The sequence below is a fragment of the Salvelinus namaycush genome, chromosome 22 (assembly GCF_016432855.1).
Source record: "Salvelinus namaycush isolate Seneca chromosome 22, SaNama_1.0, whole genome shotgun sequence".
NCBI classification, from domain to species: Eukaryota; Metazoa; Chordata; class Actinopteri; order Salmoniformes; family Salmonidae; genus Salvelinus; species Salvelinus namaycush.
Genome location: NC_052328.1, coordinates 14,232,044 through 14,249,679, shown reverse-complemented (window position 1 = coordinate 14,249,679; position 17,636 = coordinate 14,232,044). Strand labels below are relative to the sequence as shown.

Sequence of the window (17,636 nt, the reverse complement as noted above, 5' to 3'; positions counted from 1 at the left end):
GTGGTGTGCTGCACAAATTGCCAAATTCATGTCAAACTTCTCACTTTACAGTATGGGGTTACTTTGGAAAACCCCAAATCGTCCTATAGACCAAATATTGTTTAGAATAAAGGTATTGGATAATCATATCTTTTATCTTTCATTTCAGAACACATTTTTTTAGATTATGAACAAACTTGTATGGATCATTTTCTGTTACAGAACTGCCTGTATATGTGACTGAAGCATTGGCATCAATGTGCTCAGCTGTAGCATACATGCCAAAAGTTGAACCATGCATGACCACGGCAAAGGTGGGTCAATGTAAGGGCTGCATCGCCATTATACTGTAATTTACTGTTAACTATATAGCTAGTCATCCTATTGCTATATTTCTGAACAATGTTTTCAATTAACTCACAATTTCGTCCTAATTATGTTGATGTAGGTTATACGCCTAGGGAGGGATTCATTCATGAATTGTTGCTAGGTAATAAGTACATTTCAGCAACTCCACCATACTATTGTTTTTACCTCCACCCTAGATGGGGTCGTCACTAGTTAGCACAACCACAGTCATAATTATGGCTACATCCCGCCCATTTCTACACTTTCTCTTTTAAAAATTAGATTTGAACCTAACTTTAACCACAATGCTAACCTTATGCCTAGCCCTAAACTTAATATAAGACTAAAAATAAAATTTTGGCTTTGTGGCTGTGGAATATGACTTTGTGGCTGTGCTATCTAGTATTCTAGTGGAAACCGCTAGACCGGGAGTGCAATACGCCCATCCTATAACCACCCAATGTAATAATTACAGTGGCCCGTCACTAGGCAGTATAACGTGTGACTGGCCAATGCTGTTTTTCTTGGCCTAGAAGGGCGCAGGGAGCTGAAGGTAACCGAGTGGCAGCGATCGAGTCCCGGCGAAGTCTGTCGCGGAGTCACCGTGAAAAACACCAACAGCCACAAAATGCCGAATAAAACTAAAAAGGAAAAGGTAACGTAATGATCGCAACATAATGGTAACAATCAAAATATTGTTGCCAAATGTTCAGAGGAAGCGGACCGTATCTCGTGATTGTATTCTAATTCGCCAACTAGATTTTGTATTATTATCGTAAGGCCTAGCAGAGCAGATAATTTTTCAGACCGTGCAAATACCATCAGTAGCCAATACAAAAAATACAAATGTAATCTTATCAAATGGTTTACATTACCCTGAATATTACATTCTTAGAAAATTGACGTAATGGATGTGATACCGATACAATAGCCTAGGCCTACAGCAACAATACGTTTGAACTTTTAAATAATTCATATTCTCAAATCATTTTTTTCCGTAAAATAATGTTTAGTTTTAGTAATGGCATATTGTCGTATGTTTCTCCGAATGTGTTGTCAGAATATGAACTGCGAACATGCATTAGTGTGAGCCTAGGCTGATCTCTGATAGTAAGTTGACAGCTATTCTTGCATGCATTTGGTTAGACTACATTCGTTACATAAACACAAGATTATTATCAAGTTGATAGCTACAAGTTCAATGTCTCGTTCTTCCTAAGAGAATGCACTCTTGTCTTGTTATAATATGTCAGATCGCTTGCTACAATGTTTCAATATCGGCTTGTGCTTAGTCGTTGTCTGAGCGGACAGTAATTGACGTTTTTTTCCCACTTAAGGGGTATTTCAAGTCAAGTTCCATACAGTCTGTCTTACAAATGCAGCAGTCTTGGCCACAATAATGTATTCTTACTGTTTTTGAAGGTAAAGTAATTGAGGCCATTGTAGCTACCTAGGGTGGAACTATCGCATTTGGGGCCCCAGGTCACCTACCCCGGTACCTACCTCCCCTATTCGACACATTGTGTCATGAAGCTGAGAGATAACTTTGCAGTTTTAAAACATTTTGCGAATGCTTATGACGTGTTCATGTGCTTTCTGTGGGTCCCTGACCTCCAGAAGGGCCTCCGACTTCCTTTTGGTTGGGGGCTTATGCCCTGCGTGCCCATTCGGCAATACCACAGAAATTAAATCCCTGTGCATTGTGCACTCCAAAGACCAGAGGATGTGAGTTGTGTATGGTCCCATATCAATTGTGTTCTTCTTTATGAATACAGTAAGATAACTATTGTTGTCATTCACAGGAGCCAACCAAATCTGCCAAAAGTAGCACTAAAAACAGTAATGCCACTAGTGGGAAAGACACAGGAACTGAAAATGCAGATGAGGTAAGATATTATTTGATTAACATGACAGTTCCAGATGGTTCTTCGACAGTATTTATTTTTTCATTTTTAGCCTGCAGTTTATTTCTGAAGATGAATTGATCAAAGATTTGTGTATGTCTGTTAATCTATAATTTGAGTTTATTTTGACTTGCCTAGTTAAATAAATAAAAATATAATAATAAATGGTCTGTTGCATCAGGGGCCTATGTATGCCCCCATGTAATTCTATTTGACACGGTATTTCCTGTTTCTTAATCTTGTTCTGTAGCTCGTTTTCAATGTTACATAGATAGTAATGCATCAGTGTCAATACTTGTTCCTCGCTTAGGCCAACATTACAGAGAGAAGCTAAACATAATGTCAGGCCTTTGCTTAATGACACATATGGCTTATGTCTGTTCAGCCATATATGCCTGCTGGTTGAGTTCACAGCAGCTCCTTGGGAACATTGTTATGGGGGTCATTATGATGCTTGCGATAGATCCAGACTCCAGCCGTTTTATCAGGAAGGGAGCGGCTGTCCTCTGTGTACAGACCTCTCTGTATGCAGCTGAGCTCTCTGCATAGACCACCATAGAGGCAGTACATTCTCCATAGTTTACTGCCCAGTAAAGTGTCCTCCTGTCAAAGTAGAATTTAGACCTGCCTATTTTACATTTTGGTTTTTGACAAATCTAAATCAACATTCTTTAATCAGAACTCTGGTTTCTATATAGTGCCCACAGATTACTCCAAGATAGCAATGTAGGCACATGCTTTATGGCTACCTGGATCCTCACAGAAACAAATGTAGCTCTTCTTACAGTTTTAAATAGATATATTACTTTGATCTTGCAGTGTTTTTTTTATCATTATTTTTCAGTGGAGCACTAACACACCTCATTTAACTAATCAACTACCTGATTCAACTAATCCAGGGTTTAGTGATTAGTTGATAAGTTGAATCATGTGTGTTAGTCCTCGGTCAGAAGGTAAATGTGTGCACAAGTGGGTCCCCAGGCACAGGGTTGAAAAACACTGATGTACAGTATAAGCCAATACTGTATGTGTTGCATCACCATGTCCTGCAACTGTACACCTCATTAACATTGGTTAGACACTGGATACCCTGCATTAGTCGCTGAGTGTGGCTTGTTAACCTCTCGCGTAAGTATTAGCCTGCGTACCTTAACAAACGATATTGTTTGCGCTCTCAAAACATCCCACAGTCCAGAGAGCGGTATTGATGACAGGAAACGCAGGGCGCTTAGGGTTTGACGTTGCGTAGGGTGAAAGGCTATTGATTGGGTCTATTTTGAGACTAGCTCAGTCATGCAAACCGGCCATCTCTGCCATGCCTTGGGCAAGCCCCGACATGTGTCTGATGGGAATGGTCCATAACATACACCATCACCACCCAGGTTTTCAAAAACATGCCCAGATGTATCAATGCACTGCATGCAGACTATGCACTGTCAAACATACATGAAATCATAAAGGTTGGGACAACAGTTTAGATAACAACCTTCATCACTTTTTCTTCTGGATCACTGATCGTGATAGGTGAAAGCCATAGTAAAAACGTATCCAGTCACTCCACCTATCAAAAGGTCATACCGGAAAGGAGATATGGGGGGGGGGTCTGATAAATCAGACTTAATTGCTGCACTTGATCTTTGCAGGCCAATATATAACATGTATTGCTCAGTTTGACGGGTATTTTACACTATCTGAGGATGAGCATTAAGGACTCCCCTTTGATGGTCGTGTTGTTGTTCACTTTTGGATTGATCCGTTCCCGTGGCCTCGTAAGAAAGGGGAAGCCGTTTCAGCAGCTAATCAATCCTACAGATCCTCTTACTGTACTTCAATGAGAGTGCTGCAGTTACTCAACCTGCAACTTTTTACAGTACTTATTTCCCTTTTACCCAGATCTTTTACCCAGACCTTTTGAATAGAGTATCATTTGACACTGCTATTGAGACATGAGACCATGGGACCATGCGTTTTTTATTCAACTTAATTTCAACAGTATACTTCAGTGATTTCATTGAATGAAATACATTTTTAACATAGAGCTAATTCCCTGAGGGAATCCCTCCTGTACTCAATTACACTGGAAATACCCCTGTAAGCATATCTGCCTGTAATGGCAGAGGGTAGAGAGGGGTTAGTGCCCAAAACAGGATGGAGAACGGGCCTTTAGGGGACAGCGACCTTACAAGTGATTTGTAAAGCCAACAGGGGTGTGTATTCATGGATGCCAGGGGGAAAAAAAACATAAAATAATACATTTTGTCTCTCTTTTTCAACATTTTCCTTAAATTCTGAACATGCTGAATTTGGCCTGGTTCAATTCCAGGCTGTATCACAACCGGGCGTGATTGGGAGTCCCATAGGGCGGCGCACAATTGGCCCAGCGTCATCCGGGTTAGGATTTGGCCGGGGTAGGCCGTCATTGTAAATAAGAATTTGTTCTTAACTGACTTTCCAAGTTAAATAAAGGTTACATTTATTTCACCGGAGAACGCATCTGAGCGAGTGAAACAGCCCCCCTCTGTCTCTGTATGTGTAGGCCATCTATCTGATGCAAACTGGTCATAAAGAGTATGACATCGTTGCAGCCTGTAGCATTGAATGCAAGGGAAGCAAGTGAGCATTTAGCCTCCCTTGATAAAAAAAGTGTCAAATAATAGCCAATCAGCGTTGAGCTAAACTGAGTGAGCTCAACTGTGAATTGTCCTAGCGCACCAAAAAAGAAGTGTCAAGGGAAGCCAGTTTGACATCACTCCTATCAAATTGCATTAAGAGCGTACAGTTGAAGTCGGAAGTTTACATACACTTAGGTTGGAGTCATTAAAACTTGTTTTTCAACCACTCCACAAATTTCTTGTTAACAAACTGTAGTTTTGGCAAGTCGGTTAGGACATCTACTTTGTGCATGACACAAGTAATTTCTCCAACAATTATTTACAGACAGATTATTTCACTTAATTCACTGGATCACAATTCCAGAGGGTCAGAAGTTTACATACACTAAGTTGACTGTGCCTTTAAACAGCTTGGAAAATTCCAGAAAATTCCAGAAAATACATTCACAGCTTCTGATAGGCAAATTGACATAATTTGAGTCAATTGGAGGTGTACCTGTGAATGTATTTCAAGGCCTACCTTCAAACTCAGTGCCTCTTTGCTTGACATCATGGGAAAATCAAAAGAAACCAGCCAGGACCTCAGAAAAAAAAATGTAGACTTCCACAAGTCTGGTTCATCCTTGGGAGCAATTTGCAAATGTCTGAAGGTACCACGTTCATCTGTACAAACAATAGTACGCAAGTATAAACACCATGGGACCACGCAGCCGTCATATCGCTCAGGAAGGAGACGTGTTCTGTCTCCTAGAGATGAACGTACTTTGGTGCGAAAAGTGCAAATCAATCCCAGAACAACAGCAAAGGACCTTGTGAAGATGCTTGAGGAAACAGGTACAAAAGTATCTATATCCACAGTAAAACGAGCCCTATATCGACCTAACCTGAAAGGCCGCTCAGCAAGGAAGAAGCCACTGCTCCAAAACCGCCATAAACTACGACTAGACTACGGTTTGCAACTGAACATGGGGACAAAGATCGTACTTTTTGGAGAAATGTCCTCTGGTCTGATGAAACAAAAATAGAACTGTTTGGCCGTAATGACCATCATTATGTTTGGAGGAAAAAGGGGGAGGCTTGCAAGCCGAAGAACATCATCCCAACCGTGAAGCACGCGGGTGGCAACATCATGTTGTGGGGGTGCTTTGCTGTAGGAGGGACTGGTGCACTTCACAAAATAGATGGCATCATGAGGAAGCAAAATTATGTGGATATATTGAAGCAACATCTCAAGACATCAGTCAGGAAGTTAAAGCTTGGTCGCAAATGGGTCTTCCAAATGGACAATGACCCCAAGCATACTTCCAAAGTTGTGGCAAAATGGTTTAAGGACAACGAAGTCAAGGTATTGGAGTGGCCATCACAAAGCCCTGACCTCAATCCTATAGAAAATTTGTGGGCAGAACTGAAAAAGTGTGTGCGAGCAAGGAGGCCTACAAACCTGACTCAGTTACACCAGCTCTGTCAGGAGGAATGGGCCAAAATTCACCCAACTTATTGTGGGAAGCTTGTGGAAGGCTACCCAAAACGTTTGACCCAAGTTAAACAATTTAAAGGCAATGCTAGCAAATACTAATTGAGTGTATGTAAACTTCTGACCCACTGGGAATGTGATGAAAGAAATAAAATCTGAAAGAAATAATTCTCTCTACTATTATTCTGACATTTCACATTCTTAAAATAAAGTGGTGATCCTAACACCTCAGACAGGGAATTTTTACAAGGATTAAATGTCAGGAATTGTGAAAAACTGAGTTTAAGGTGTATGTAAACTTCCAACTTCAACTATACGTCATTGACAGAAACAACTTGAATTGTTGCATCTTGTTGTGGTGTTGTCCGCCAGTGGCTAGCTAGCTGAAATTGTCCCTTTCCTAAATTAGCCATGGATGGAGATAGGGATTTGGACTGGTTTTACTTAACTCTCCGTCTTGGCCAATGATTATAACAGAGATTCTGATCCAACCATTAATTCATACACTGTGCCACTGGCTTGTGCGGATGGAAGTTCAATATGTAGCTAGATGTAAAAGGCTGATGTTAACTAGCTAACGCTGCCCACTAAAGGAAGTTAGGCTAGCAAGCAAGCATTTTAGCCAGGTAGCCTAGGACAACAAAAAATAAAAGTGTGTACTGTATGACAGAGTGATAGACCGTTTCATCAACATGAAAGAGAGGAGGATGGCATTGGCGTTTGTCTACAAGTAGGGGGAGTCAACATGTTTTTTTTACTTGAGCAAACAAACAAGCAAGCACACACACACAGAAATCAGAACCGTAGACAGCCACATGATATTTAGCTTACGTTGATTGAACTAAATATTTTTTGGTATCTTTTAGTTGTCACTATTAGACTAAGCATAGGTGATTTGATGATGTTGAAATGGTGTTGGAATAGTGGAAGCACCTCCTCTTTTCTTTCTGACTTGCGGTAACTCTCCGTGGTTCTAAATCAATAGTTGTTTAGTGGTCTGAAATTGTCAGAAACATTAACTTGCTTGACCATGCTGTAGGTCATGTAACTGTTTGTTACCTGCAATATTCTTTGTGGACAACACCGGACAGAGATTGCTCTCTGGTTTTGTGATGAAACAAAGGTGTGGTTGAATTTACTCTGCCACTGTGCCTTCTTATTGTCTCGGCCTTCAAGTATTCAGACCTTGACTTTTTCCACATTTTATTACTTTACAGCCTTATTCTAAATGGATAAAACAAACAAAAAAATCCTCAGCAATCTACACACAATACCCCATAATGACAAAGTGAAAACAGTTTTTTTGACATATTTGCAAATTTATAAAAATGTAAAACAGAAATATCTTATTTACTTAAATATTCAGACCCTTTGCAATGAGACTTGAAATTGAGCTCAAGTGCATCCTGTTTCCGTTGATCATCCTTGAGATGTTTCTACAACTTGATTGGAGTCCACCTGTGGTAAATTCAATTGATTGGACGTAATTTGGAAAGGCACACATCTGTCTCTATAAGGTCCCAAGCCATGAGATCGAAGGAATTGTCCGTAGAGCTCCGAGACAAGATTGTGTCGAGACGCATGTCCGGGGAAGGGTACCAAAACATTTCTGCAGCATTGAACGTCCCCAAGAACACAGTGGCTACCATCATTCTTAAATGGAAGATGTTTGGAACCACCAAGACTCTAAATGTCCTTGAGTGGCCCAACCAGAGCCTGGACTTAAACCTGATCGAACATCGTTGGAAAGACCTGAAAATACACTCCCCATCTAACTTGATGAAGCTTGAGAGTATCTGCAGAGACGAATGGGAGAAACTCCCCAAATACAGGTGTGCCAAGCTTGTAGCGTCATACCCAAGAATACTCTAGGCTGTTAACGCTGCCAAAGGTGCTTCAACAAAGTACTGAGTTAAGGGCCTTAATACTTATGTAAATGTAATATTTCCGTTTTTTATAAATTAGCAAAATGTCAAACCTGTTTTTGCTTTGTCATTATAGGGTATTGTGTGTGTGTGTGTATATTGATGAGAAAAAAAGCAATTTAATCAATTTTAAAATAAGGCTGTAACCTAACAAAATGTGTAAAAAGTCAAAGGGTCTGAGTACTTTCCGAAGGCACTGTATCACGGTCGCAAGGCATATGAACAAACAGGTTATAGAGCAAGCAACGCAATTATCACAATATATAGGTTGTGATTTTTGTTTTTTTTCTGGCTTCCCCAGCGATTTTACCCATGCACCGCTACTGAAAGCAAAGAGAGGGTAACTATTATAAAATATACATGTAATACCCCAGAACATACAGTTTAACATCAACTGAACTGTTTCAGTATTACAAAGGAGTAGTTGACATTACTGCTGAATGGAGCGCAGTGTTACTCATGCATACTTGAGTCCAAACTAAGTACAAAGATGTGATTGTCCACTCGATTCTGGACCTTAGTCAGTCAGCGTGGACTGCATGAGAGCAGTACATTATTCAGTCAACCTATTTACAAGAGCAGCTGCATATCCAATGACAAGCTTGTTCAAGAACATGGATATGCAAATAGTATTTTTTTTAGGTTAGCATAGAACTACAATTCCCAAGAGGCATTGTAGAGGGAACGTAATAGTGATGTGAAAACCTAAATCCTTTCTTCTGGTCTGTGATTACACATATGTAAGTTCATTACAATCCTTGAGGAGGACATCAAATTTGTCAGGGGAGTTCAATGCTCTTGAGGTTTGTGATGAACTTCTCTGCATGTAATCATGGACGTCATGAAAGGATTACGAATTAGATTTCACAGAATCAGGACATCACTGACAATACTACTCTATTCCCTCTAGTCTATAATGTCCCAGAGGGAAGCTTTATAGAAAAAAATATGTTTTTTGGACATGGAATTATAGTGTTTGTAGTGTTTGACAGAATAAAACCCCTCCCCCTCTCATTCTCAACAACATGACCAGTCCTATGTTCAGGAGTCATCTCTCTGTGTGCTCCCTTTAAAACTCCAGGATAATGGTGGCACTAGACCAAGCCAATCAGAGTGTTTCTGTGGAGTCATTTACTGCTCTCTGCATGGTGACTGTAGTATGGGTTAGCAGCTAGTGAGAAACAATGTATACCAGATTGAATGGGTGTTGTACTATCACAGTAAATCCATCTAGTAGACATGTCAATCCCAAGAAATAGCAGTGATGTTTGAGGGAATGCAAATTGTAATCTTCTCAAATAGAAAAGTCTGTCAAAGGTTCAGGAGGACAGATATCAAAATGTATATGCAATATTATACATTCAGTTCGAATAAAACATCCATCTTGCAATCTATTTTCAGTGGTTCCAACTTTTCCAAGCCTCACCGAACATCAAGCTCATTGTGATTTTCGTGTGTTTGTTGTCCACAGGCGCAGCAGCAGCAAACTGCCAGCAAGCGTCCCAGCAACAGCACCCCACCACCCACTCAGCTCAACAAGATCAAATACTCTGGCGGTCCCCAGATCGTCAAGAAGGAGCGTCGCCAGAGTTCGTCACGATTCAACCTCGCCAAGAACAGAGAGCTACAGAAGCTTCCTGCCCTCAAAGGTATCACCAGCTAACCCATCAGCTTCTCTGGCTGCATCCTGATTCTCCACCTTTCTCCTGAAGTGTGCTGTTCCTTTCACACATTTAAAAGCATTGGCATGGTGTAACCATTGGCTGGAGGTGGTTTCCACCATTTGAAATTCACGATGGAAAGTGTGCAAGTGCAAACTTGGGAAGAAAGGTGGAGAATCGGGACATAACCACTGTCCTATTCATAGATATCCTCTATGCTACCCTCGCTCCAGCCAGATCTTAAATGGGGGCTGAAATGACTGATTTGGCCTCAGTTTCAGTCATCCTCATTAGGAAGTGCGACTGAGAATGACATTTGTGTCTTGGAGGTATGCTTTGATGTGGGTGTCTCGTGTGTTTGCACGTGGGAAGCGTTTGTACATTCACTCTGCCAAAACAGTACACAGTTAGTCACTCAACCTTTTAGATAACTTCAAACAGTCTAACCAGGTTTTGTGTCTGGAAGTAGCCTAGACTAGCTAGGAAAATAGCCAACTTCTTTTGGCAATTAGCTTCAGCCAGCCGGTGTGCGTCCGTGGCAAAATTGGTTTGACTTTGGATAGCATCTATGTGGGGCTAGTAAGGAACCCTCAATAAATGACACAATGTAAATGGAACGATATACACTGAGTGTACAAAACATTAGGAACACCTTTCTAACATTGAGTTGCACCCCCTTTTGCCCTCAGTACAACCTCAATTTGTCAGGGCATGGACTTCACAAGGTTTCGACCGTGTTCCACAGGGATGCTGGCCCATGTTGTCTCCAATGCTTCCCACAGTTGTGTCAAGTTGGCTGGATGTCCTTTGGGTGGGTGACCATTTTTGATACACATGGTAAACTGTTGAGCGTGAAAAACCCAGCAGCGTTGCAGTTTTTGACATATTCAAACCGAGGCCTGGCACCTACTACCATCTGTTCAAAGGCACTTCAATCAATCAATCAATCAAGTTTATTTTATATAGCCCTTCGTACATCAGCTAATATCTCGAAGTGCTGTACAGAGACCCAGCCTAAAACCCCAAACAGCTAGAATGCAGGTGTAGAAGCACGGTGGCTAGGAAAAACTCCCTAGAAAGGCCAAAACCTAGGAAGAAACCTAGAGAGGAACCAGGCTATGAGGGGTGGCCAGTCCTCTTCTGGCTGTGCCGGGTGGAGATTATAACAGAACTATGCCAAGATGTTCAAAAATGTTCATAAGTGACAAGCATGGTCAAATAATAATCATGGATAATTTTCAGTTGGCTTTTCATAGCCGATCATTAAGAGTTGAAAAACAACAGGTCTGGGACAGGTGGCGGTTCCATAACCGCAGGCAGAACAGCTGAAACCGGAACAGCAGCAAGGCCAGGCGGACTGGGGACAGCAAGGAGCCACCACGCCCGGCAGTCCCGACGTATGGTCCCAGGGCTCAGGTCCTCCGAGAGAAAGAAAGAGAGAAGGAGAAAATTAGAGAGCCAAGATTTTCAAAATGTTCATAAATGACAAGCATGGTCAAATAATAATCAGGAATAAATCTGTTGGCTTTTCATAGCCGATCATTAAGAGTTGAAAACAGCAGGTCTGGGACAGGTAGGGGTTCCGTAACCGCAGGCAGAACAGTTGAAACTGGAATAGCAGCAAGGCCAGGCGGACTGGGGACAGCAGGGAGTCGTCATGCCCGGTAGTCCTGACGTATAGTCCTAGGGCTCAGGTTCTCAGAGAGAGAGAAAGAAAGAGAGAACGAGAGAATTAGAGAAAGCATACTTAAATTCACACAGGACACTGGATAAGACAGGAGAAGTACTCCAGGTATAACCAACTGACCCTAGCCCCCCGACACAAACTACTGCAGCATAAATACTGGAGGCTGAGACAGGAGCGGTCAGGAGACACTGTGGCCCCATCCGAAGATACCCCCGGACAGGGCCAAATAGGAAGGATATAACCCCACCCACTTTGCCAAAGCACAGCCCCCGCACCACTGGAGGGATATCTTCAACCACCAACTTATAATCCTGAGACAAGGCCGAGTATAGCCAACAAAGATCTCCACCACAGCACAAACCAAGGGGGGGGCGCCAACCCAGACAGGAAGATCACGTCAGTAACTCAACCCACTCAAGTGACGCACCCCTCCCAGGGACGGCATGAAAGAGCACCAGTAAGCCAGTGACTCAGCCCCTGTAATAGGGTTAGAGGCAGAGAATCCCAGTGGAGAGAGGGGAACCGGCCAGACAGAGACAGCAAGGGCGGTTCGTTGCTCCAGAGCCTTTCCGTTCACCTTCACACTCCTGGGCCAGACTACACTCAATCATATGACCTACTGAAGAGATGCGTCTTCAATAAAGACTTAAAGGTTGAGACAGAGTCTGCGTCTCTCACATGGGTAGGCAGACCATTCCATAAAAAGGGAGCTCTATAGGAGAAAGCCCTGCCTCCCGCTGTTTGCTTAGAAATTCTAGGGACAATTAGGAGGCCTGCGTCTTGTGACCGTAGCGTACGTATTGGTATGTACGGCAGGACCAACTCGGAAAGATAGGTAGGAGCAAGCCCATGTAACGCTTTATAGGTTAACAGTAAAACCTTGAAATCAGCCCTTGCCTTAACAGGAAGCCAGTGTAGGGAAGCTAGCACTGGAGTAATATGATCAAATTTCTTGGTTCTAGTCAGGATTCTAGCAGCCGTATTTAGCACTAACTGAAGTTTATTTAGTGCTTTATCCGGGTAGCCGGAAAGTAGAGCATTGCAGTAGTCTAACCTAGAAGTAACAAATGCATGGATTAATTTTTCTGCATCATTTTTGGACAGAAAATTTCTGATTTTTGCAATGTTACGTAGATGGAAAAAAGCAGTCCTTGAAACAGTCTTGATATGTTCGTCAAAAGAGAGATCAGGGTCAAGAGTAACGCCGAGGTCCTTCACAGTTTTATTTGAGACGACTTTACAACCATCAAGATGAATTGTCAGATTTAACAGAAGATCTCTTTGTTTCTTGGGACCTAGAACAAGCATCTCTGTTTTGTCCGAGTTTAAAAGTAGAAAGTTTTCAGCCATCCACTTCCTTATGTCTGAAACACAGGCTTCTAGCGAGGGCAATTTTGGGGCTTCACCATGTTTCATTGAAATGTACAGCTGTGTGTCATCCGCATAGCAGTGAAAGTTAACATTATGTTTTCGAATAACATCCCCAAGAGGTAAAATATATAGTGAAAACAATAGTGGTCCTAAAACGGAACCTTGAGGAACACCGAAATGCACAGTTGATTTGTCAGAGGACAAACCATTCACAGAGACAAACTGATATCTTTCCGACAGGTAAGATCTAAACCAGGCCAGAACTGGTCCGTGTAGACCAATTTGGGTTTCCAATCTCTCCAAAAGAATGTGGTGATCGATGGTATCAAAAGCAGCACTAAGGTCTAGTAGCACGAGGACAGATGCAGAGCCTCGGTCTGACGCCATTAAAAGGTCATTTACCACCTTCACAAGTGCAGTCTCAGTGCTATGATGGGGTCTAAAACCAGACTGAAGCATTTCGTATACATTGTTTGTCTTCAGAAAGGCAGTGAGTTGCTGCGCAACAGCTTTTTCTAAAATTTTTGAGAGGAATGGAAGATTCGATATAGGCCGATAGTTTTTTATATTTTCCGGGTCAAGGTTTGGCTTTTTCAAGAGAGGCTTTATCACTGCCACTTTTAGTGAGTTTGGTACACATCCGGTGGATAGAGAGCTGTTTATTATGTTCAACATAGGAGGGCCAAGCACAGGAAGCAGCTCTTTCAGCAGTTTAGTAGGAATAGGATCCAGTATGCAGCTTGAAGGTTTAGAGGCCATGATTATTTTCATCATTGTGTCAAGAGATATAGTACTAAAACACTTAAGTGTCTCTCCCGATCCCAGGCCCTGGCAGAGCTGTGCAGATCCAGGACAGCTAAGCCCTGGAGGAATACGCAGATTCAAAGAGGAGTCCGTAATTTGCTTTCTAATGGTCATGATCTTTTCCTCAAAGAAGTTCATAAATTTATTACTGCTGAAGTGAAAGCCATCCTCTCTTGGGGAATGCTGCTTTTTAGTTAGCTTTGCAACAGTATCAAAAAGAAATTTTGGATTGTTCTTATTTTCCTCAATTAAGTTGGAAAAGTAGGATGATCGAGCAGCAGTGAGGGCTCTTCGGTACTGCACGGTACTGTCTTTCCAAGCTAGTCGGAAGACTTCCAGTTTGGTGTGGCGCCATTTCCGTTCCAATTTCCTGGAAGCTTGCTTCAAAGCTCGGGTATTTTCTGTATACTAGGGAGCTAGTTTCTTATGACAAATGTTTTTCGTTTTTAGGGGTGCAACTGCATCTAGGGTATTGCGCAAGGTTAAATTGAGTTCCTCAGTTAAGTGGTTAACTGATTTTTGTCCTCCGACGTCCTTGGGTAGGCAGAAGGAGTCTGGAAGGGCATCAAGGAATTTTTGTGTTGTCTGAGAATTTATAGCACGACTTTTGATGCTCCTTGGTTGGGGTCTGAGCAGATTATTTGTTGCGATTGCAAACGTAATAAAATGGTGGTCCGATAGTCCAGGATTATGTGGGAAAACATTAAGATCTACAACATTTATTCCATGGGACAAAACTAGGTCCAGAGTATGACTGTGGCAGTGAGTAGGTCCAGAGACATGTTGGACAAAACCCACTGAGTCGATGATGGCTCCGAAAGACTTTTGGAGTGGGTCTGTGGACTTCTCCATGTGAATATTAAAATCACCAAAAATTAGAATATGATCTGCTATGACTACAAGGTCTGATAGGAATTCAGGGAACTCAGAGAGGAACGCTGTATATGGCCCAGGAGGCCTGTAAACAGTAGCTATAAAAAGTGATTGAGTAGGCTGCATAGATTTCATGACTAGAAGCTCAAAAGACGAAAACATCATTTTTTTTTTTGTAAATTGAAATTTGCTATCATAAATGTTAGCAACACCTCCGCCTTTGCGGGATGCACGGGGGATATGGTCACTAGTGTAACCAGGAGGTGAGGCCTCATTTAACACAGTAAATTCATCAGGCTTAAGCCATGTTTCAGTCAGGCCAATCACATCAAGATTATGATCAGTGATTAGTTCATTGACTATGACTGCCTTTGAAGTGAGGGATCTAACATTAAGTAACCCTATTTTGAGATGTGAGGTATCATGATCTCTTTCAATAATGGCAGGAATGGAGGAGGTCTTTATCCTAATAAGATTGCTAAGGCGAACACCGCCATGTTTAGTTTTGCCCAACCTAGGTCGAGGCACAGACACAGTCTCAATGGGTATGGCTGAGCTGACTACACTGACTGTGCTATTGGCAGACTCCACTAAGCTGGCAGGTTGGCTAACAGCCTGCTGCCTGGCCTGCACCCTATTTCATTGTGGGGCTAAAGGAGTTAGAGCCCTATCTATGTTAGTAGATAAGATGAGAGCACCCCTCCAGCTAGGATGGAGTCCGTCACTCCTCAGCAGGTCAGGCTTGGTCCTGTTTGTGGGTGAGTCCCAGAAAGAGGGCCAATTATCTACAAATTCTATCTTTTGGGAGGGGCAGAAAACAGTTTTCAACCAGCGATTGAGTGCTGAGACTCTGCTGTAGAGCTCATCACTCCCCCTAACTGGGAGAGCTCATCACTCCCCCACTTAAATCTTTTGTCTGTCTCAATTGTCTCAAGGCTTAAAAATCCTGTCTCCTCCCGTTCATTTACACTGATTGAAGTGGATTTAACAAGTAACATCAATAAGGGATCACAGCTTTCACATGAATTCAGATGGTCAGTCTGTCATGGAAAGAGCAAGTGTTAATGTTTTGTACATTCAGTGTATTTTTCTGTATTGACAATTTATTTTGTTTTTTCATACTTACAACAAAAAAAAACACACAGTACACCAAACTATATCTAAGCCCAGTGGACCATAACCAATGCAATCCCAAAACAATAATCAACTAAACAAACCTACATATTAAACTACAAAACACAAATACATAGATTCTCTGGTCTGATGAAACCAAGATTGAACTCTTGGCATGTAGGAGGGTTCTTTTTGCCCCTTAACGCCAACCCACATCATTCTGTGACTAACCCGTCCTGGGTTAGTAACCTTAGGGGAGTGAAATCTATTAAAAACGTTTAATCGTATACCCTTTTCCTCGGCTTGTGACATTTTGTCCAATATTTTAAATAATATACAACCATGTATTCTTATCTATCTCGCATTGTAAATACTTTTGCCACAAAATTCTCAAGTTTTTCACAGGTGTCATTATTAATCTTTTAACAGTATTTTCTAACATAAATAAGCTGATTGTACAGAGCTTGGCATTGAAAAGAACATTGTTGCCCTTTGACCTAATGGCACCATGTAGTGTTGACACACAGGTTTTAATTAGCATATTACGCCAAAAATACCAAATTCTTGTGCAGGTCTCCCAGAGTATTACCCATTTCCCCCAAATGATTGACTGCTTCCCCACACAAATAGCAGGATTATAACATACAGAAGCATATCTTTGTCTATGCGGAGACTCTTTGATCCTTTTCATGTAATGACAACCACACTGTCCTAGAATGGCATAGAATTTGATTGATGCCCTGAATATCTGTATCATTGGCTCTTTTTTGGGATAACATTTGGAACGGTCCAAAAGGAGCTTTTTAAAACACTTTGTAACGTAACCCAAATCTCCTCAACCTTCCCTTCACCTCCAGTGCTTAGCGATTCTGGATAGTTCGAAAGCCACATTGTTCAGTGCATTAGGAAAATATTCAGACCCTTTGACTTTTTACACATTTTGTTATGTTACAGCCTTATTCTGAAATGGATTAAATTGTTTTTTCATTTGATCAAATATATACACCACTGTTCAAAAGTTTGGGATCACTTAGAAATGTCCTTGTTTTTGAAAGAAAAGCAAAAAAAATTGGTCCATTTAAAATAACATTAAATTGATCAGAAATACAGTGTAGACATTGTTAATGTTGTAAATGACTATTGTAGCTGGAAATGGCTGATTTTTAATGGAATATCTACATGGGCCTCTGTACGCCTATTATCAGCAACCATCACTCCTGTGTTCCAATGGCACGTTGTGTTAGCTAATCCAAGTTTATAATTTTAAAAGGCTAATTGATCATTAGAAAATACTTTTGCAATTATGTTAGCACAGCTGAAAACTGTTGTTCTGATTTAAAGAAGCAATAAAACTGGCCTTCTTTAGACTAGTTGAGTATCTGGAGCATCAGCATTTGTGGGTTCGATTACAGGCTCAAAATGGCCAGAAACAAAGACTTTCTTCTGAAACTCGTCAGTCTATTCTTGTTCTGAGAAATTAAGGCTATTCCATGCGAGAAATTGACAAACTGAAGATCTCGTACAACGCGGTGTACTACTCCCTCCACAGTACAGCGCAAACTGGCTCTAACCAGAATAGAAAGAAGTGAGTGAGGCCCCGGTGCACAACTGAGCAAGAGGACAAGTACATTAGTGTCTAGTTTGAGAAACAGACGCCTCACAAGTCCTCAACTGGAAGCTTCATTAAATAGTACCCGCAAAACACCAGTCTCAACGTCAACAGTGGTCCCGTGTGGCTCAGTTGGTAGAGCATGGCGCTTGCAACGCCAGGGTTGTGGGTTCATTTCCCACGGGGGGACCAGGATGAATATGTATGAACTTTCCAATTTGTAAGTCGCTCTGGATAAGAGCGTCTGCTAAATGACTTAAATGTAAATGTAAACAG

The 17,636-nt window shown here is 41.6% G+C and overlaps 1 protein-coding gene across 3 annotated transcripts in view; it reads left to right on the top strand.

Annotated features, from left to right (window-relative positions):
• The first annotated feature begins 864 nt into the window (after positions 1-864).
• Positions 865-17,636, top strand: part of LOC120017580 (serine/threonine-protein phosphatase 2A 56 kDa regulatory subunit delta isoform) — a 61,426-nt gene continuing 44,654 nt past the window's right edge. For all 3 annotated transcript variants that reach the window (XM_038960434.1, XM_038960433.1, XM_038960435.1), the window contains exons 1-3: positions 865-982; positions 2,130-2,213; positions 9,714-9,891. In XM_038960434.1, coding sequence (XP_038816362.1) covers positions 956-982; positions 2,130-2,213; positions 9,714-9,891 — 289 coding nt within the window. In that variant the 5' untranslated portion in view covers positions 865-955. The remainder of the gene's footprint in view (positions 983-2,129; positions 2,214-9,713; positions 9,892-17,636) is intronic.